General features: G+C 35.5%; 2 protein-coding genes across 4 annotated transcripts; both read left to right on the top strand.

Annotated features, from left to right (window-relative positions):
• The first annotated feature begins 5,609 nt into the window (after positions 1-5,609).
• LOC110755004 (NAD(P)H-quinone oxidoreductase subunit, putative (DUF581)) lies at positions 5,610-8,413 on the top strand. Of its 2 annotated transcripts, XM_021956143.2 has the most exons (3): positions 5,612-6,524; positions 6,619-7,454; positions 7,922-8,413. In XM_021956143.2, exons 2-3 carry the CDS (start codon positions 6,658-6,660, stop codon positions 7,998-8,000), a joined length of 876 nt encoding a protein of 291 aa, XP_021811835.1. In that variant the 5' UTR covers positions 5,612-6,524; positions 6,619-6,657; the 3' UTR covers positions 8,001-8,413. The 2 variants fall into 2 exon arrangements, with proteins under 2 accessions (XP_021811836.1, XP_021811835.1); XM_021956144.2 differs by having other exon boundaries at positions 5,610-7,454.
• A 2,370-nt stretch (positions 8,414-10,783) lies between these two features.
• Positions 10,784-14,641, top strand: LOC110755002 (Major facilitator superfamily protein). 2 transcript variants are annotated; one of them, XM_021956139.2, is made up of 9 exons: positions 10,784-11,094; positions 11,272-11,507; positions 11,826-11,890; positions 11,985-12,147; positions 12,810-12,958; positions 13,058-13,312; positions 13,433-13,601; positions 13,700-13,792; positions 14,102-14,641. In XM_021956139.2, the coding sequence occupies exons 1-9, from the start codon at positions 10,827-10,829 to the stop codon at positions 14,408-14,410; spliced, it is 1,707 nt and encodes a 568-aa protein (XP_021811831.1). In that variant the 5' UTR covers positions 10,784-10,826; the 3' UTR covers positions 14,411-14,641. The 2 variants fall into 2 exon arrangements, with proteins under 2 accessions (XP_021811831.1, XP_021811832.1); XM_021956140.2 differs by having other exon boundaries at positions 14,199-14,375.
• The last annotated feature ends 6,411 nt before the right edge of the window (positions 14,642-21,052 follow it).

The raw sequence follows: 21,052 nt of genomic DNA, 5'->3' as shown, positions 1-21,052 counted from the left end.
CCCCTATGCTCTCCCTCTCTCCCTCAGTTTTTTTCTTGCCCACAACCCGAACACCCCCATCCCCACTCAAAACCCACGCCCAACCCTACCCTCTCCCTTTGTATTTTCTCGCCTCCCTAGTCTCCCCCTCTCTGCTATCCCTTTACCTCTTTTTTAAAAAAAATTTAAAAAAAGTTGTTTGAATAAATGTTTGTGTGAAAGGAAATGTGGAACTTCCCTTATGCAAGTGATTATTTTGCAAAATATAAAAAGGGAGAGGGTGGGGATGGGGTCATCGGGTTCTAGGCAAGAAAAAAAAACAGAGGGAGAAGGAAAGCACATGGAGGAGAGATGGAGAGCATAAGGGGATAGAAAATAGAGGGAGAAAGGGCAGAGGGAAAGAGAGGGGAGGAGAGAGAGGACAATGGGAGAGAGATAAGTATAGGGAAGAGGTGGGATTGCAGGAAAAAGAAAAGGATTTTAATTTTAAAAAAATGGATTTTCATTAAGTATATATATACTTATTTATTTAATCCAAATGTCATAATGTGTGATTGAACATGTGGTCTCTACTTACCTTCTACGTCAGACACATAACATAATTTGTAATAGTATGAATCATTTGTGATAGAATGCCTTAACGTTAAGGACTATTAATGTCACCAAAAAAATAAAAAAACATTAAGCACGATTCGTGACAATTTCGTAAACCTAAAGAACTATTTGTGAATTATTTTAAATAAAAAAAACCTTTCATCAAATTAAATAGTCCACATCGATGCTGACGTGCATGCGGCAAACAATCAAACGGATATTGTAGCAATGTGGATCTTTTCTTTGAATAAATCATTGCACCACTCCATTGATGATCATATTGTTCATGTGGAGCCCGATCAAGATCAATTCGAGACTGAAAAGCAATGCACCTTACGCTGATATCCAAATCTTGTTGAGTGGACTGGACATTTACACCATTTGGATTTAGGAGAGGAACGGTCCGACTACGTCACCTGTGCGATTATTTCAAGAAAAAACATTCTGGATTGGTGTTTTACCCGACTCTATTCTAATCACACCCTATATGTAGGGGTTTTTTCTTTTTCTTGAGAGTTATCGCATAGGTGACGTGGTCAGACTTAATCCACCCAAAACCTTCTCCGTAGCTAATAAGGGACCCTGACTTACTAAGAAGGGCCCTCCCAGCCCCAGCAATAAATTACTTAACAAGATGGGATGGGATGGCCAAAGAAACAAAAGAAAAGCAAGATGGGATGGGTGTCCCTGACCTTCTCATTGTCATATCATATTGTTTGTCTGTCTTGTGTCCAAAACACAATCCAAGTTCTCAAGAATTAAAACCAAAAAATAAAAATAAAGGAGTTCTCAAGAATCTATCAGCTTTTGCCCTAAAGGCCCTAACTAAGGTTACTTCGTGAAAGGAAGGTTCAAGTACGCAAGCCAAAGGAATAAAGCTTGAAGTAGTTGTGCTTATTAGAGTCTGCCACCAAATAAGATTACAGTTATTAGGTGACTTGATGTCCATATATATATTTTGAGAATTACCAGCTTTTTCAATTTTGGCTATTCCTATTAGCATTCTAAACTTAGCTGAACCTAATTGTTTGAACATGCTTATTTTACTATAAAATCTTTCTTTTGGCTTTTATTATAGGTGCAAATTAGAATGTAAACTTACTTATATTTGCAGAAAAAATTATTGAAAAATGTAAAGTCTCACATCGAATATTTGACAAAATAAAATACAACATATAATAAATGTTTACATCACTAAAAACATCGAAATATTTTGTATAAAACTCTATATACATGACGAACTATACATGTTGTTAAGTTAGATAGTATATCGCGGTGTTGATAATAAGTGTGCTATACTAGGGTTGAATGTTTTCCTATGACATAAATTGATTTATCATTTTAAACTTATTTGTGTGGACGACGTAATTATCCTTTGAAATAGTCTTTGTATGTGTGCTTATAATAACAAAGCTCTTGAAGAGAGCAAATATGTTAATTAATTCATGCTAGCTCTAAATCTAGAAAAGTTCGTTACCTCCTAAACCATTATGAACTTAAATAATTTAGCTTAGACAACCTGAAAAAAATATAAGAGCATTGAACTTAAATTTGTCGACATAGATGAGTTGAATTTTAATGGATGACGACATGAGTATGTGAGGAAGTTTGAAAATTTCTTAGAAAATAAAAGAGGCGATTATAGTGAAACCCAAGACTAGTTCTATACATTTAATCATAAAAAGGAAAAAAAAAATGAGTGAAAGTTTATTAGATTTGAGATTAAATTAGAATTTATTCTGCACACACGACAAGTAATCAGTAATGCAAAAGTACTTTGTACAAACGTATGATCTACATTGCACTTTGAGAATTCAACCAGAAAAATAAATAGACTAGAATAGTATAGTATAGATGCATGACATTGACAACAAAAAATAATGTACGCAAAGCTTGTCAAATTGACTAATTAAAGATGAGAGTTGATTTCCACTCCCCTGTTCTCACTCCCTTTTGCTTTTTAATACTTTTTAATTAATTTTGTTCTTTCTCTTTCCTATTATATCCTTACCTTACATTAATTTCTCCCCAATAACTTAATCTTTGATTCTTTAGTAACTTCAAGTTTATAATCTTTGGTCATTTGCACCGAGTTGCGAGGTTGGGTTAGGTTTTAAGTGGTGAGTCATTACGTAATTTTCTTTTTAAAGGAACGGAATGAGTGAGATATAATTTAATTAGAGATATACCCATTTGAGTAACTATCTACGGTGACATTCAAGATTTTTTAGTGTGTTGTGCTACATGATTGAAGTCAATTAAAAAAAATTCATGGTTATATGAATGATTAAGGAGGAAATCCTGCCTTAGGTACCACAAGTGCTACTATGATTTAAATAATATTTCATTAATCATTTCTTGTGGACCGCATTATTACATTAATAAACTCATAGATGTTGGTTAGCCTTAATTTGCCTTTGATTTATTTATGACCAATAATTGAGTAAAAAAAACTTATCTTATTAAACAAAGTTATGAAATATATAATGATGATCCTGTTAGCTATAATGCTATCTTAGGATTTGATTTGTGTAGATATACTAGTTACATATTGGACTCACGTGGTAGATTGGTCTTGTTTTTATGAAGGATATGATTAGTAAACGTAGTACATGTAACATTATAAAGAAAAAAAAAAAGTTGAAAACTTTGGAGAACTTGTGGACTTGTTTAAGCATTTTCTTTCAAGCACGGTGCAAACGGAATAAAACTTTAATTATGGAACTCAAAGAGAAAAGAATTCTACAAGGATGAAAGTGAAAATTCATATAAACTACGATGATAATTCTTGTGTTGGCTGCGCAAATCTTATGACCTGACGTTTCAGATTGAAGGGATATGTGTCAATATAGGTCGGCTTACTTTGTTTTAAATGGGGTGTGAGTGGGCGTGCCATCACAGATTACCGTGCGATTAATGACGATGCGGATGGATGGATAAATGTGTAGATTGCACCTCTTTGATCTGACTTTGCTCAAAGCAATTATGGCCGAAAGATGAACAATTCTCAACCGTCAGGTTCACAGGGAAAATTATAAACGTAATTAATTTTCTATTTGACTCATGACAAATGTCTGTTTGTTCTCCTTTCTGCTAGGGTCTAAATGAAGGAGCTCCAGTTTTGGTTGCCCAATCCACCTCTCTAAAAATTGACTAGAAATCCTTTAAAAAAAATACATAAAATAAATAAAAGGGAAAATATTTATTTTATGTAAAAATATTGAATACTCTGTTTTGTCATCGTATGTACTCATTAATTGGGCAGCATCATTCCAAACGGGCCCTCCAGGTTCTTTATGCCCCCGTTTAATGAAGCAGGTACGTAAAAGTCTTTTTCTTTTTCTTTATCTTTTTTCTTTTATAATGGGTTATTATTATTATGGTGGGGTAACCAATAATATTAATACTGTCAATTCATTATAATTAATGGGGTAAATAAGAAATTGCAAGATAATGATACATGATGAGGTGTAGGACCCCTTGTGGGGCCAGGAGTCGGGGACTCTTTAACTGGGAGTTAGGTGGGGACCCGCATTAGGTTTGCGTTATTAGCTCAGGACACCCGGTCTTGGATTTTACGTCTACAACTCTACAGCACCGCCCGTGAACTTCCCACACCGACGTAAGCGAGCCGGCGGGGCCCACCAGACCACAAACTTAGCGGCTCGCCGCTCGCCGCTTAGCCGAGGCCGGGAAATGGCTTCCCTCGAATGTTACACACCCTAGATTCATGAGAGCTCAACTCAACCAAGATCATAAAATTATTGACAGATTGAATTTTGGTTCTCAAGTTAAACTTTAGAATTGTCAACATCTTAGAATTAAAAAAATCATAGAATACCACCACAAATCTTTTTTTTTTTTTTTGTTGGTATGGTAGCGGGCGAAGACCAAATGATAAAGCAAACAAATTCTGTACTCTAATGATTTCATCTAGTACTATAATCAAGTGAATTTTTATCTATTTATAAAAAAGTATATGAGTGATAAGTTTATATATAAATAAGAAAAATTTAGTCTTCAATTTCTAGTCCACAAGATATGCGGATTATTTTGACCATGATAATTAATTAACTAGTTGAGTTATTAATATTGTGGAGTTATTTGACACAAATAATTAAATATTTGGGATTGATACATCCCCAGGAGGGGGTCAAGCTTCAAGAATTACCGAATAATCTAATAAATACACAAATTATGTATAATATGTTAGACCATCTGATTTTTTTTTTTATAAACCATAAGATCTATTTATTATAGTTTTACTTCTAAAAATAGACAAGATATTGAAAACGCAAGTGTTTGCAATACCAGAACGCATTATTTTGCGATTCTATGAATCGGAGTCGGGCTTTATGTCCCCGTTGTCATTTTTAAGTTCATCAATATAGTTTTCCTTGTAAAATCAAGATTCCATAAAAAATAAATAAAAAAGTTGGCTATTAATACATAGATAGCTCCACCAACAATTGTCTCACAGAGATTAAATTGTTCTTAGAAACAAGAAACAAAAGTAAACACATAGTTTCATAACATTAGTGTTCGATATAAACTTAACTTTGCAAGTGAAGAGCATTGTATTTTGACTATAGTCGAACAACATTGTACATAAATTTGCAACGATACAATCTAAATAACATGATGCGAAACTGGACGAACTAAATTATCAATTTCATTATAGAGCAACTTGGACAAAAATCCCGTAATGCTTGAGCCTCATTCAAGCCGAGTGGAGCTAAAGGTCTTGATGCTGTGAGATTGGTCAAGCCTTGGCGTGCGTGGGTGTTTTCCTCTGTAAATCGCGTGGCTGTTGCTCAAAACTACACTGATAAAAATATGTATCCAATAATTATGTAAGGTGACTGTAGAAAGTGGAACTGTAGAGTGAGAGAGAGTGATGAGAAATTGTTGGCCAAAAGAAAAAACTGCCGTGAAAAAAACTGCCATCGATCGATCCATAACCTGGACAGTGCGTGGGTGGTTTTAGCAAAACCAAAACCCACTGATTCTCATGCACACGCCTCTTTATATTCACCCCACCAACCCCTAAACTCCACGAGCTCTCTCTCCCTCCCTTCTCTCTCTCTCTCTGTGTCTCTCTCCAACTCCCATTTCGATTTTTCAGGGTTATGATGAGAAACTGATTTAGTGGGCAAAGAAAGAGAGAAGGAAACAGAGCAGAAGAGATAGAAACCACACCAAGAAAAGAGAGATAAAGAGTCAGAGAGAAGGCACACACATAACGATGATCAATTGATCATCTTTCATGACCAGTTTTTTGTTTGTTTTCATTCTGGGTTTTTATTCATGACCAGCCGTTGTTTTTTTATTTTGTAATTTGGGCTGGCCCTTGTTTGCTTCCAAAATCTGAATCATTTTTCTGATAAACCAGTTTTGCTGAGAGCTTAGTACTAAGCAAGGACACAAAACCAGAGCATAAAACAAAACAAAAACAAGAAAGAAAGTGGAAATAAAGCTGAGCCCAACAAGCAAAAGAAGGAACAAAATACAAACTTTCTTTGTTCTGTTGTCTGATGCATGCACGTCTTGTCCTTTGATCATGACTCTAGAGGGTCTCTTTGCATGTCGGTTTTGAGCTTTTGGGGATTCTCTCTTTTCTTTCTTGCTTGACAGAGTTGATAAGAGAGAAGGAAGAGCGAGAAACTCGCGGTAGCAGTGAGCTTTTTTTTAACCTTTTTTTCCCTTGGGATTTTTCTGTCTTTAGATATGGAGGTCACAGAGTTCTAGCAGAGAACGGTTTCATGGAATCTTTTCTGGAATTTCTGATTTCTGGGTTTTCTCAAGATGGTTGTTTTGACTGTAGTACTAGCACTCTTTCATCCACCATTCTCTAACACCATAGAGCTTAAAAAGTCACAATCTTCTGCTGTATTCTGGAGTTTCACCTTCAATCTGTGGCAGTTTGGGAGTGAAAGTCCTCACCTTTCTCTGTAATTTCTCTCTCCCTCTCTCATAGGCAAAGTTGAAAGTCGAATTAAAGTTCTCATCTTGGGTGCATTTGTATTTTCTTTTTCTTGTTTGCAGAGAAATTATATAGCTATACTGATCAGAAAGCAAGCTCTAATGGCAGACAATAACTCTCTACCCTCCCCGGCAGACAAATACACAAAACCCACTTCGTCTTTCTTCACTTCTCCGAGATTGTTCACTAGTTTCACCTCAAAAGGTTACTCTGAAACCGACGCTGTAATGAGCCCAACTTCCATACTCGAAACCAAGCCATTCTTTGGTCTAAGAAACCCCTTCTGGTCTGAATCAAACACCCCAAGAACCCCAGAACCTGAAACCAAACGCCCATGGGACAAATTGGACCCCAAAGGCATTGGCCTTGCCATTGTTGATGCTCTCAATGATGATGGCTCTAATCCAAAACCATCAAAACCCGAAAGCCAGATGGTTATTTTTGGGTCACAGCTTAAGATTCAAATCCCTCCTCTGCAGCCCTCCGTTCTCTCACCTTCTGATTCACCGAAATCTGCAGCTGATTTCAGCATCAGGACCAAGAATTCTCAATTGGGTTCTTTCTCCTCTGTCTCATCTGAATCCCCAGCTAAGAATTCCCCGTTTAAATCTGCGAATTCAGGCCTTGAGACCATGAATTCGGCTCGGGTTTTCACAAGCTGTCTCTCTGTTAGTGAAATGGAGCTCTCTGAAGATTATACTTGTGTGATTTCCCATGGTCCAAACCCAAAAACCACTCATATCTTTGACAATTGCATTGTGGAGAGCTCTGAGGGTGTCCCTGAATTTTCTCCAGGCGGGAAGGTAAACGGTTCAAGCTATCTGTCTGAGAGTTTCCTCAGCTTCTGTGACAATTGCAAGAAGAATCTTGGGCCGGGCAAAGATATTTTCATGTACAGGTTAGCTCAATCTTATATTTCAGTATTTTCAGATTTTTTTTGTTCTTTAATCATATGATTCATATTTTGTTCAGTTCATGTTCATGTTTTCTTGCCTCTCACATGAAATCCAATGTCATTTTGATCTTTTAGTTTGAGTGTGTTGGTTTAAATTTTAGTTTTTCTTAGCCTTGGATCATGCTTATTAGCTGCACAACATATGATGTCATAGCTGAGACTCCACCTTAAATTATTTAATCTTAGAATCTTATATTAATATATTAGAATCATACATTCATATTATAATAGAATTATGGATTGCGGTTACTTAAAATATATTAGAACTACAGATCCAATATTATTCAGGGTATCTTCTGCTACTATATAATAAATCCATCTAATCCCATCCAACCAACTAATAATAAAATTATGCAGCCAATTACAATTTTAAGCAATCCATTTAAGTGTTAAACTGTGCTTGCTTGCAGGGGTGAGAAGGCATTCTGCAGCCGTGAATGTCGTTACCAGGAGATGTTGTTGGAGGAGGAGGGAGTGGATAAACTGTGAGCTGACCAGGCCTATGGAAATTGTTCCTGACACATCACTGGAAAAGCTCCAAATATCAGTCTTGCCTTCAAGAGAGAGAGAGCCTTCTTTTTCTTCTTTCTTTTTGGTTCTAATAATAGGGAAAAGATAGTCTTTTGTATCATTAAATATAGTCTATGAATTGCAGATACATGCAAGACAAAGTGGTAGTTGGATTTTCTGGGAAAATGTATCTCTTTTCTTTTTCATTTCCCTTACTTTTTTTTTTTCTTTTTCCTTTAGGCTCTCCCTCATTTTCCTTTTTTCTTTTTTTCTCTGTGCTTTCTGCTTTCCCCTCCTTGTAGAGAGTTGTAGAGGAGGGAATGAAAGGCTGAGATGTTGTAGAGTTAAATTTTGTTGAAATGATAATTTGGTAATTGTCGTTGGGTTTCAAAGCTTTGGTGTTGTTGGTGATGATGATGATGATGAAGATGATGCATGACAAAAGCTTGCAATGATCTCTGTTTACTATTGTTGTCCATAGTGCCAATGATCTTGGTTGAAGTAGATTCTTTTCTTTTCTTTTCTTTTCACAACACATGTGTCCCTCCTTTTTTTGTTTTTTTTTTCTTTTAATATAATCTTTTCAAAGCTTTCTTGATTAGATTATTCTCAGATTCTGGGAGCTTTGATTAGCAGTCTGAGCAAGAGTGCGTACTTTAGGGAAAAAAGTTTCTTGGACTGATTTCAAGGGAATAATTCTGCATAAGGCTAATTTTATATTAAGTCCAATTTTCAAAGTACGACATCAAGACATCTATCTACCTTTCTTTTTTGGTAAAGACTTTTGTATGTTTCTCATTCACTTGGGATCGAAATTCTTCATCAAAAGACTTTATTTTGGCCGCATTTCTTCCCCATATAATTGAACTTGTGTTGTCTGAATTAAGTGTTGACATTGGTCTATTTACCAATTGATATTCCTTTGTACGCACCTATATAAAATAACGTTAGAGGATCCTCTTTGTAATTTTAGTTTTCGTCTCAAAAATAAAATAAAATGACTAAGTCCGCTACTTGTGCTTTCAGTGCTTTATAAATTTTGTAATTTTAGTTTTCGTCTCAAAAATAAAATAAAATGACTAAGTCCGCTACTTGTGCTTTCAGTGCTTTATAAATTATATCGCGCTTATGTTTAAAATTATGCGGTTTTAGACTTTCATTTAATTACTAAACTTTAAAATCCAAGACGATATGGTTTTTGGACCTACTATAACATAAGCAGAGAATCATATTTCCTTATAAGCTTATTAAAGTTTCTCTCTCTCTCTCTCTCTCTCTCTCTCTCTCTCTCTCTCTCTCTCTCCTATAATGTAGGATATATATATATATATGTGTCTATACATATTCATATTTTACTTGCGAGATTCTCTACCAAAACAAATATAATAAATATATTGGTAATTTTATTCGGGTTATGTTTTCCTTGTGTAAAAATCTAGAAGCGAAGACTAAGTTGTTGTATATTGAAAAGGAGAGTAGAGCCAAGTTTGCTTGCATGATCATTCATCACACCTCCAACTCCAATATGTGAACCAATACTTTATGCTTTGAAAAACGAGAGTGACATTTCAGAGAAACCAAAAAAGCTGACATGTCTTGACAATGAACATAGATAGAATAAAAGTGGAAATGGAAGTTAGTTACTTGTAGCTTATAACGTACGACTCCCCAGTCATAACTTGAGGTAGTAACATCCCATATTTTAAATTAATAGAGCTAATGGAGCAACATGTCACATTTATACGACAAAACGTTACATGTAACATGTCTTACACTCTCCCTCTCACAACATTCTAGCATGAGACCATTTATTGTGAGAGAGATACATTTGTTACATACAAGTTTCACTAATCCGAATGTAACTGGATGTTAATATTCAATCATTCATTCGAATGTTTTCATTTGTAACCCAACTCTTAAAGGTGTGTTGATGGCCAAAAATGATCACTAGTGGACCCAACTTAGAGATGACTCTACATTCGGTCTTGTGGGCCCTTCAGCAGAGGGGAATGTGATCTACAAGAAGAATGGAAAAAACACAGTAAGGCCTTAGGCACAGGTGTGGTACCAGCCGAAGGCCCTTCGATGCTTAAGTAAACCGAAGAAGAAGGGGAATAAGTAATTTGACAAAGTAAGAGTACTTGTGCCAAGTTACTATTACCTAGTGTCTTGAGGCAAGATTCCTATTTATAGACCCTTCCGCGGGGGTAGGGGAGCACTACAACCCTGTTAGCTTTTGTGGGAGAAAGAAAACGTAACTTATATATTGCTATGTATTTCCAATTGTAACCCACTAAACATAATGCTTTGAGTTCAGTTGTGTAAACTTATACATTAAAATTTAAAATAATCAAAAATTTTAATTTTTTTTAATTTTTATATAAGCGATAGTTTTTTTAAAATTAATTAAATAGGGAGGAAAATCAAATTCAAGTGTAAAGGGACGGCATAATGCCTTAACAAACTAACTTAACCCACATGTGCTATTAGTTTCGTCTCTTATTCTTCCTTCTTGTGTCACATTTCTCTTCTTGTCTACATTTTGTGTTATATTGGGCCTAAGTCCGGCATTTCTCGTTATTATTGGGTGAACCTGGCCCAAAGGCATCTTGGTTGGGCCGTGGGCTGATCCACTGAAGCAGCGATGGCGGTAAAGCAACCCGGACGTGTCCATTTGTTGGCCAGAAATACCGTAACGAAAGGGGCACTTGCGTCGTTTCACAACAAATCTAAATATTAAAATTTAAAATGATCACCCACAAGAGAGAGCATGCAAGTACAGTTCCGTATTAAATTAGTTTTCTAATGGGATCAGCTGCCTTTTGTTCAATCTCAATCTTACCCTCGGTAAATCCAATTTTGTCCTCGGCCTCCTTCGCTCCACTCCCTCTCGCCTCTCGGATCCGCCGGAAACCGTGCACCCTCGTATCCGGGGCCTACAGAAGAACTCGCCGCCGGCGCAGAACTCGTCGGAAGCGTCTTCCCGATAACGACATGTCGGTTGCCGTTCCCATTTCCTCACCCCCTCGCCGGCTCGACTTGGATGACGCGCCGTTCCTCGGTTCCAGGATTAGTAAGCTCTTTCCTTTTTTCTTTAATTCCCTTTTATTGAAATGTTACTATGATAATTTCGTAGTTTAAGTGTAAAGATTGAAGCTGTTTTTTTGGTTGAATTTTTTGAAATTGGGTTTTAGCAAAATGTGATAAAGATTGAAGCTTTACTTAGCTTTGGCCACTCTCTGAATACCAGGTGCAGGAGAAAGGGATGTGTTGACAACTAATGCGGAAGGAGATACAAGCATGCCTTCTCCTAGCAAAACAGCTCCTCACAAGAACAAGCATCGAATGATCAAATTCTTCGGGGTCGATTTGTCTCCTGACAATGTGGCTGTTGCCATGGTGTATTTTGTTCAAGGTGTTCTTGGCCTTGCAAGGCTTGCTGTCAGTTTTTATTTAAAAGACGATTTGCATCTAGACCCTGCTGAGGTATGTATCTACATCTTCGTTTTCATACCTTTTCCATTTTTGTGGAACTAGTTTCTTTTATGTATTCCCTCTGTAGATTGTAGCTTTTTCAATTGCATGTTTGATGAACTATGAACGTAAATTGATGTGGGTATGCACTGATTAGTAAAGAATTTACTTTGAGGATCCTAGTTAGTTTGAAAAAGGTGCTAATGGGATAATGGCATTCTTTGAATTACTAATATGAGGGTACTTTTTAATTGTTTAAATCCGATAAGGGAATTATTATCCTTGATTTTCGTAGTCTTGATTACTGACAAATTTTACATGGTTGACTAGACAGCTGTGATTACTGGCTTGTCTGCATTACCATGGCTGATTAAACCTGTCTATGGGTTTATTAGGTGTGAATCTATTTGCTATCTCTATCTCAATTTGCTAGCCCTCTGTTACTGTATTTTGTTATTTTGTTTAAGAACAATTTTTTGGTCCTTGCAGTGATTCTGTCCCGCTATTTGGGTACCGAAGAAGGTCATACTTGATTTTGTCAGGGCTTCTTGGTGCACTCTCATGGAGCTTGATGGCAACTGTTGTTGATGGCAAGTTTAGCGTTGCTTTCTGCATAATTCTTGGATCTCTTTCTGTTGCCTTTTCTGATGTGGTAAGTATCTGCCAGTTATTACCTTCGTAGGTTTGAGTGTAAAGGAAAGCTATATTGTCTCATGTGTCATAATATGTTCCTAACATGGTTTTTCAGCAAAAATTTTGAGTTGATGATTTATTTAGATTGTTCTTTAAAATCAAGGATTTCTACATGGAAAATCCTCTGAACATATTAGATTATGTTATGTACGCATATAGTGTATCTCAACAGTCTATATGATAGAAGGGATGAGATGCTGTTACTTAACTAGGTAAGTTTGATAATTATTAGTAAAATTTTTATATGTACGTATAAAGAGAGAGAGAGAGAGAGAGATGATGATGAAATTAAAAAAATGCTCTCTAAGAGAGAATGTATATATATATATATTAGGTGGCTCTGATCCACAATTCTCTCCTTTGAGATTCCAAATAAGATAACATTGAATACATTTGAGAAGATTGGGAGGAAAAGCCCTAAAATGGTTGCAGAGGAAGAAAGAGTCTAGACTGTCTGGTTTAATTTGGGGAAATGAATTAGACCTAGTTGTTTTCATTGGTCAAAAGGTTGAATGCAGAATCAGAACCTCTGACATGAAATAATTTGTCTTATTTTTTGTTCAGTCGTTTTCCTAATGTGGCATACTGTATAAACCATGTCAAAACTGAAGTATGGTGTAGGTTGTAGATTCCATGGTTGTGGAGAGGGCTCGTGGTGAGTCACAAAGTATGTCAGGTTCTCTTCAGTCTTTGTGTTGGGGATCTTCAGCTTTTGGCGGAATTGTGAGTTCCTACTTTAGTGGCTCCTTGGTGGATGCTTATGGTGTAAGGTACATAAGGTTGCTGTATTGGAATTTAATTTCCTATTGTTCATGAAGATCTGAAGGAATCTTTTTTTTTCTTCCTCTTTTCAAATTTTGATGTTTCAGATTTGTTTTTGGCGTCACGGCTTTGCTACCACTGCTGACATCTGCGGTTGCTGTTCTTGTAAATGAGCAGCCTGTGATTGGTGCGGCAAAGGGGACAAATTTTGCTTTGGCTGGTCCTAACTTGCTTGAAAGCTGGAAACAGAACTTTATTCAGTTATGGAATGCTGTTAGGCATCCCACTGTATTTTTTCCCACATTGTTCATTTTCTTGTGGCAGGCAACCCCTCATTCAGACTCTGCCATGTTTTACTTCACGTACGTCCAGTTGATGATTGTGATCATTCTTCTTTACTTTCTAAAAGCTACATGTGTTTCATCGACACTTTGAATTCGTCTCAATAAATGCATCCGATTCTAACAAGTTTTGGTTTTCAGCACAAACAAACTTGGTTTTACACCAGAATTTCTAGGACGTGTCAAGCTTGTTACCTCAGTAGCATCACTGCTTGGGGTTGGATTGTATAATGGATTTTTGAAAACTGTTCCACTGAAGAAGACTTTTCTTGTCACAACTATCTTTGGTTCAGCTATTGGGTTGACTCAGGTTTGTGATACAAGTTACTTGCTTAAGGCTATTAATGATTCCATCGCTGAATTGACCGAAGGAAATATTATGTAATTTCTGTTGATCTTTTGTCTCAGGTTTTCCTTGTGACTGGATTAAACCGTAAATTTGGTATAAGTGATGAGTGGTTTGCAATGGGGGATTCTTTGGTTATTACGGTTCTTAGTCAGGTACACATTTAATATAAATTGGTGTAAGTTGACTCTTGATGCACCCTCTTGTAATTTGTTAGAAAATGTTTCATTTCCTTGGACATATGCCAATACCTTCATTTCCTAATATGCCTTGAAAATTTGGTCGAAGATTGTTTCAAGCCTTCCTTACAGATAGATAGATAGATAGACAAAGAAATTAAACTGATGAAGTCACTCTTAGAAGAATAAAGAATGCAATTTCTATTCACGATGACCACATGGTTGTTTTGCAAAACTGATTCTGTGAGTGGTTCTACTGCCAAACTAATTCCTATTTTGTTATAGGCTTCTTTCATGCCTGTTCTTGTGCTGGCTGCTAGATTATGCCCTGAGGGAGTGGAAGCAACACTTTTTGCAACCCTCATGTCCATTTCAAATGCAGGGAGTGTTCTTGGAGGGCTCATGGGTGCTGGCCTGACCCAGCTCCTTGGCATAACCAAAGACCAATATGATAACTTGGCCTTGTTGATCATCCTGTGCAACCTCAGCTCCTTGTTGCCTTTACCACTCCTTGGCCTCCTTCCGGGAGATCATCTTGATGCCAAGCCAGAGGAGAGTGCAGAAGATATAGATATTGAGATGAAGTCTAATTGAGTCTTAATTACATCCCCGTTTTGAGGATCTCCTTCACTCCTAAGCTTAACTTGCAAGTCTTTTGCTCATACTGTAACTCACACATAAACAAGAACGAGAAGAGAGAGTTTTGTAGATATCACCCGATAGGCATAGTGTAGATTGAACATGCTATTTTCTCTTTGTTTGAAAGGAGTTAATACTTTTAATTGGTGTAGTAGTACGAGAAATGCAGCCTCCAGTAATTGCTCATCCTCGTTCTGTTCTGCCTTATTATTATTTGTAGTTTTTCAATCGAGGGTATGCTAGTGATTAGAATTCCATATAAGCTGAAAACGAAAAGGTAAAGGCAAACACAAATTTTGTAGAAAATAGTCGAATTATATCGATACGATCTCGATATCCTGTGTCGATACAATCAATATTGTCTCATTATTGTGATAGGCAACAGGCTCAGATTGATATGACAAAATTACACGACTGCTTTCTCTTTAATTAGTGTTCATAATCCAGCTAATACATCGTCCTAATCATCTTGGCTACAAACAAAACCAACGGCTGTAGTTTCAAATGATGAAGGTATGGTGAAGTAAGAAATGAAGGTAAAGTTAAATAATCGCTTATTTTGTGGGGATTAGAAAAGATAAGTTTCTTTCTATTTTCTACTTTCAACTTGGGCAACACTTGAGAGATTGCCTTTACTTCTTCCTTCTATATACCTTAAATTTAGCAAGTTTCCAATCCAAACCATCAATCTATACTAATTTCCTGCAGGGATACAAGTAATGTGGTATTCTGATACCACCGTGAATTCTCAGGTCCAAGTGATCTGCACTGGCATATCTCAGCAATATTATAAATAAAAAAACTTTCATGGTATTCTTCATTAATTTTGAAATATTATTTGATGGATAAATGCTCTGCTTGCATTTTTTTTAAATACTTGTTTGGGAAACATTATTTCTTTATGTTTTTTCCAAATGCAGAAGGATATCATCCGTGTGATTGGGTAACACCAGTTTGTAGAATCGCCATGGCTCATGCATTTGATCAGAAATAAATGGAGATAAGAGGCTGAAAACAGTAGTTCCAGTCCAAATGATTGAGGCTGGTTTAATTATTAAACAAAACGTTATTAAAAATACCATGATATACTATTATATACCAACTAACATGCCCCACATAATAATGTCCAGCCCACAGTTACTATTACTCCTGGTTTTTGTTTTTCAATTATTTTTTCCCTAAGCAGTATACAATGAATAATTCATCTTTGTCCTACTAGGTTATCAACCTTCTCGAACAAACTTGTTATGTCTTAAAACTGTATAGTGTGTTAAAACTAAAGCTCCCTATGCCTTATTTATAAACTTAAAGAAATAAAAATAATGAAATACTATTGATATACGGAGAGTCATAAGTAAATCGGATATTCTAGTTACCTGGACTGTTAATGTACCAATGTTAATGTGTCGGCACCATTGTCACTAAGATAACGTACCGACATTTTATCTAATCAAAATGTCAATATCCCATCAACAATACAATATATAATTAAAAATCAAATACTGCACAGAGAATTCATGTGCTACCACATATTCTAGTCACCCAAAAATAAAAAATAAAAACATATAAACAATGATGATATTTTGTTGAATCTTGCGACTATAATCAATAAGTGAACACTATGCATTTGGATTGTTCCGGTGAAGTTGAAGATAAGAAGTAGGTTGGTTGGTCTAAAACTAGAGTTGCAAGTGCCTTTATACTAAAAAAGAGCTTGCAAGTGCCAAATGATTGATTTGATCAGTGCCATTGGGGGTCAGGCATTAGGTGAGTTGGGAGAGAAGAATTCTTGGTAGCTGCTATAGGGAGGGAGGGAGGCCTGCAAGCAAGAGGAGAGTGAGTGCATGTGAATGCCATGTGAAGACAATTAATTTTTGAACAAACTCCACCTTCCCTATCAAATACTTAATGTACAATACTTCATATGATAATGGGAACCAAACAAGAAACCCATGTGATTAATCATTGACCTCAAATCAATGCATATAAATCCCAAACCAGGAAATGCTTCTGGGGAAGAAGTTTAAACAATGTTTGTTAAAATAATGCCTTAAAAAGGGTATCTAAATCCCAATACAAAGGACAAAGATTAAGTTATGCCTTAAGATTAATTAATCAGACAAATTAATCAAGGGTGTTGATTTTCCCACTCTCCTTTTGTCCACTTAAACTCATTTTTATTATTATTTATTTTTAATAAAATACTTTTCACTATAACATACAAAGGAATGTAAGTGGACAAAACAGGAATGAGAACATACAATTTCCAATAAAGGGAGTGTAAGCAGACAAAAGAGGAGTGAGAAAATCAACTTCCCTAATCAAACTAGGTTAACTTTCACTCTTAAGTGGCTTGTCTACTTTGTTAAGCCAACTCCTCCTAGCCGAGAAGCCAGCACTTCATTTTTAGGATTATACAAATATAGCAGAAAACCTTCTGAAGAAATTTGATCTGATTTTATGTTTATTGACCAATTCTATCAAAGAAGAAAAGGAAAATACGAGTGCAAGTTGGTGTTTTAGGACATATACCTAACTCATTCATATGAATCATATCTATTTGTTATTTATTAACGTATAAAAGGTCACATTCAGCTAACTGGAAATCATGAATGAAGTGAGTTTGGCCACATACACAGAAAAAGGCATCAGATAAAATCCAATTGCATGCCGTATATGTTTATTTATATGTAGATATCCATGAATGAATTCCTTCCTGTTCAAGCAACAGGTGCAGGGATATCGGAGTTTGGGCCAGATCTTGCGATCAACCCACAAACAATATCAGTTGGAATTTGGAAATAACATTGTGGCCACTAGAATTGCCGGACATCTACCAGACAACTACTCAACACGTCCGGTTTCATGACAAGGACTCTTTGTCTGGCCACAGTTTTTGGGCAACTGGGGCTCTCTTCAACTTGGGCAACCCCACATGCTTGCCCATGGCTTGTTCATAGACCTTTTAGGACTCCGAGGAGGCGTTTGGTTCACGAGAAAAGGAGCTTGGGAGTGGAAAATCATTTCATTTCCCATACCTGAATATATATGAAGTTGAAGGACAATTCACATGAAGCAAACCAAATTCTAGGTATTGTTTCCTCTTGCATTATAAATTGGGTAGGGGTTTTATTCCTGTTACATAGTTGGTCGTGATTCATCTATAAATTATGCCTTTCTTCTTTGGTTCGAACATTAAAAATGCATTTATTTATTAATTAAACATTGATCCCCAACAGACAAAGAGTGTTGATTTCCCAATTTCTTCAGGATTAGCTCCTTCAATAGTAGAAGGTTCCAAAACTATTTTGAGCAATAACGTGGGCTCTCATGGATGTCGTGAAGCATTGTGAGGACAAGATATAAAATATATATATATATACTTGGAAATTGGCATGGATGGATTAATTCAAAGATATAGTGGGTGGATTTTATCCGATATGAAATATACTTGGAAATTTATTATATATTAATTTGTTAAGAACAGGAAAGAGAAAGAGAGAACCGATATTACTAAATTTTAGAAGGACTAGCAAATTTATCGATATTGTCTCCAACTTAACTACATATATGTATGGAGTTTTATACAAAATGAATTGACGTTATTAATAATGAAACCATTTAATATATGCTTTATTTTATTTTATGAAGTTTTCGATGTGGGATTCATAATCTTTAACACCAACGACTACATAATGCAAAAAACGTCAATTCATTTTGTAAAGATGCTATGCAAAAACACACTAACCTATTTGATCATTTTTCTCACACAGTCGAGAGATGATCCCTACGTACACATACATCCAATCGAACTATACAACGTGATTGTCATATGTTATGTTGTAACGTTGTTAATCAGTATGATTGATGAATGAAGTCAATGCAAATTTGCAATTTTAAAACACAACTGACAATATAATACGTCAAATATCAATAATAGATACTTCTCTCTTACCTGTACAAACATCCAAGTGAATTATACGGAAGATGTTGTATCTATCATTTCAAAGACGACGTATATATACGTTCATGTCAGCAAGGTGGCGTACTGTACATACATTGAACTGTAGAAATAATCTGTAGAAAGGATCAAAACCAAAGTTATTTGTCCTCATTAATTGTGACGTTTCCCTTTCTAATCTTCTAGGTTGGGATTTAGTCTGTTTAGCTAGCTATACGAAAACCCAACTGGTTCACCATTCAAATCTTGTCAATTATAAGTTGCGTGGCAAATGCGTGCTTATGGCTGCCTAACATTGCTTAAGATGTACAAATCCATGATTAAAATCTTCATAAGATTTCTGTGCATATCTTGGACGTATGTTTTTCAATCAATGGTTCCAATTATTGATATAAGGACAAGTAGGATCTAACTCCAATTAGTAGTAGGTAGTCCTTCACTTGATATCTAAAGATTTAGCAAATTATTATTAAGGGATGGTGGACATATATATGATTAATATCAACAAATTGTGATTATCTCTTTCGCTTTTCGGATTAACTTTGCATTGTCGATTATCACTTACTTTGTACTTAACAAAAGATCAAATTTAATGATATTGTGAATTATTACTTTAAATTACGGAGATGAGAATTCCAACTCATCAAGCGAAGAGAACAAACACGCTAACCTAACCAACTAACTTAATACAAATCTCTCCAACTAAAGATCATATTGTTAACATGTTAATAACCTTACAAATTACAATCACTCAAAATGCTAATCGAAAAGGAAAATAAAAATCTGATTTGACAATTTATGTCATATCAGAGTCTGTGTGTGAATAATAAAAGAAAACCCTTTTGAAAAGGTTTTCTTTCGTTGGACAGAATGATGAAAGTAACGTGTCATCATGACTATGTCAAGTGAGAATAGTATGTTCTAATTATTATGGATAAGATGGTTGACAGAATATGGAAAAGATGAGATATCTCATATATGAAAATAGGGCAAATGAAATAGTTTGCCCGAATTTTCATGTAATTCTAATTTGTTGAGATATCTCAGATATGAAAAAGATTATAAGATATCTCAAATACGAAAAGGATTGAAAGATATCTCGAATACGAATTCTTTCGTGTCATGTTATTAAAGAGAAAAAAAAAAGGAAATCTTAGATTCACTTTCGTTTTCGAATTGAATGGCAGGTTAACAACTAAATTGACTTAAACCTATATAAAAGAACAAAAAATTACCCTTTACTAAATTTATGTATTGTATATTGTCCCCTGTTACTAAATTTACAAAAGTTTTTGTTATATTGTTTTGGTCCCAAGATATGTACAAAAGTTAGCAAGCAACTTTGTGCGCCCCTTGTTTTTGCCTCTTCAATGAGTTGTCTCATTCATTCATTTCAACTCCTTGTATATAGCTACGTGTCCATCTCTTCTTTGCTGCCACTCAAATTTTTCAGTATATATATATACTGAGAGCTTATGTTGAGGAATCCTTTAAATAAGTTTATTTGAGGGATTCTAAACTTATTTGTGGGACACCCTTGTATAGCCCACTCCGCATAGTATTTCTCAAATCCAAACCCTTTATTTTGTAAATATTCATTCAAAGATCATCTCTACAAAAAATCACTTGAATCCAATATCATTTGACCATTCAATTAAATTATTAAAATTTAAGTACTTTCTTGAAGCACCATATTCATTGATTTTGTTGGTCTCAATTAGATGTCTTAATTTTCAATTTGTCTGATTTTTTGCAAAGATGATCTATGAATGAAGACTTGAAAAATAGATGGTTTGGATTGTTGAAAAACGATTCGTAGGGTACCCTAAAGAACGTCTCTTAAATAAAATTATTTGAAGAATCTCTCACTGAAAGGAGATTGGATATGCATATATATACTTTTTTATGTTTCTATATTTACTAGCAAACACAAATACTGAACTCTCCAGTTAAAATAATCTTGAACATCACTTTCCTTTTGGAGGAAAACCCTTCAAATTATTAATCCATGCCCACTGTAATTGACCAATTACAATCCAGTACGTGGGCTGAGTTAGTGAACCCTCAAGCCAAATCAAGTCAACATTACTACACATGACAAAACTCCACTGTGGATGGAAGGTGATGGCAACTTTGCAGCATGAGAAGATGAGAGCTTCAAAAACCCCACAAGAAAAAATAAAGATGTGAAAAATCTTAATCATAGATTGCTTCGACATCTGAACAAAAATCATACATTGCTTCCTTCTTAATGATGCCATGATACAGTTGCATTGCATCATCACCAACCCAACAAAAAAAAAAAAAAAAGAAGAAGAAAAATTGTCGAGAGAGAGGAACAAGTTTTGTAATGCAATTGGCCAAAGAGCATGTCAACAAATGCACATCCCATTTGCTTTCTTTTCTTTGTCCTTCCCTTTTCTCTTTTCTTTGGGTGGGATTTGCTGGGCGGAGAAAACAACAGCACTTGTGAATTTTGACTATAGCACATGAGCATACGGTACCTTCTCTCCTCTGTTGACACTTGAAAGAAAAAAGGAGGACAAAGTTGTTTGAATTATTGCAATAATTAATGGCTACATAGTGATTAAGTGTTCAAGTTTCATCTTAATTATCTCTTGCTAATTGCCATGTCA

The sequence above is a fragment of the Prunus avium genome, chromosome 1 (genome assembly GCF_965620075.1).
Source record: "Prunus avium chromosome 1, drPruAviu1.hap1.1, whole genome shotgun sequence".
NCBI lineage: Eukaryota > Viridiplantae > Streptophyta > Magnoliopsida > Rosales > Rosaceae > Prunus > Prunus avium.
The sequence above is the reverse complement of the archived record's forward strand: the minus strand, read 5'-3'. Positions and strand labels throughout refer to the sequence as shown.

What these genes read in the sequence shown, in the direction of transcription:
- LOC110755002 (XM_021956139.2), top strand. Translation starts at nt 10,827, where the DNA reads ATGGGATCAGCTGCCTTTTGTTCAATCTCAATCTTACCCTCGGTAAAT. An exon ending in GTTCCTCGGTTCCAGGATTA is followed by an intron (nt 11,095 to 11,271) that starts GTAAGCTCTTTC and finishes TCTGAATACCAG; the next exon opens with GTGCAGGAGAAAGGGATGTG. An exon ending in CAGCTATTGGGTTGACTCAG is followed by an intron (nt 13,602 to 13,699) that starts GTTTGTGATACA and finishes CTTTTGTCTCAG; the next exon opens with GTTTTCCTTGTGACTGGATT.
- LOC110755004 (XM_021956144.2), top strand. Translation starts at nt 6,658, where the DNA reads ATGGCAGACAATAACTCTCTACCCTCCCCGGCAGACAAATACACAAAA. An exon ending in AAAGATATTTTCATGTACAG is followed by an intron (nt 7,455 to 7,921) that starts GTTAGCTCAATC and finishes GCTTGCTTGCAG; the next exon opens with GGGTGAGAAGGCATTCTGCA.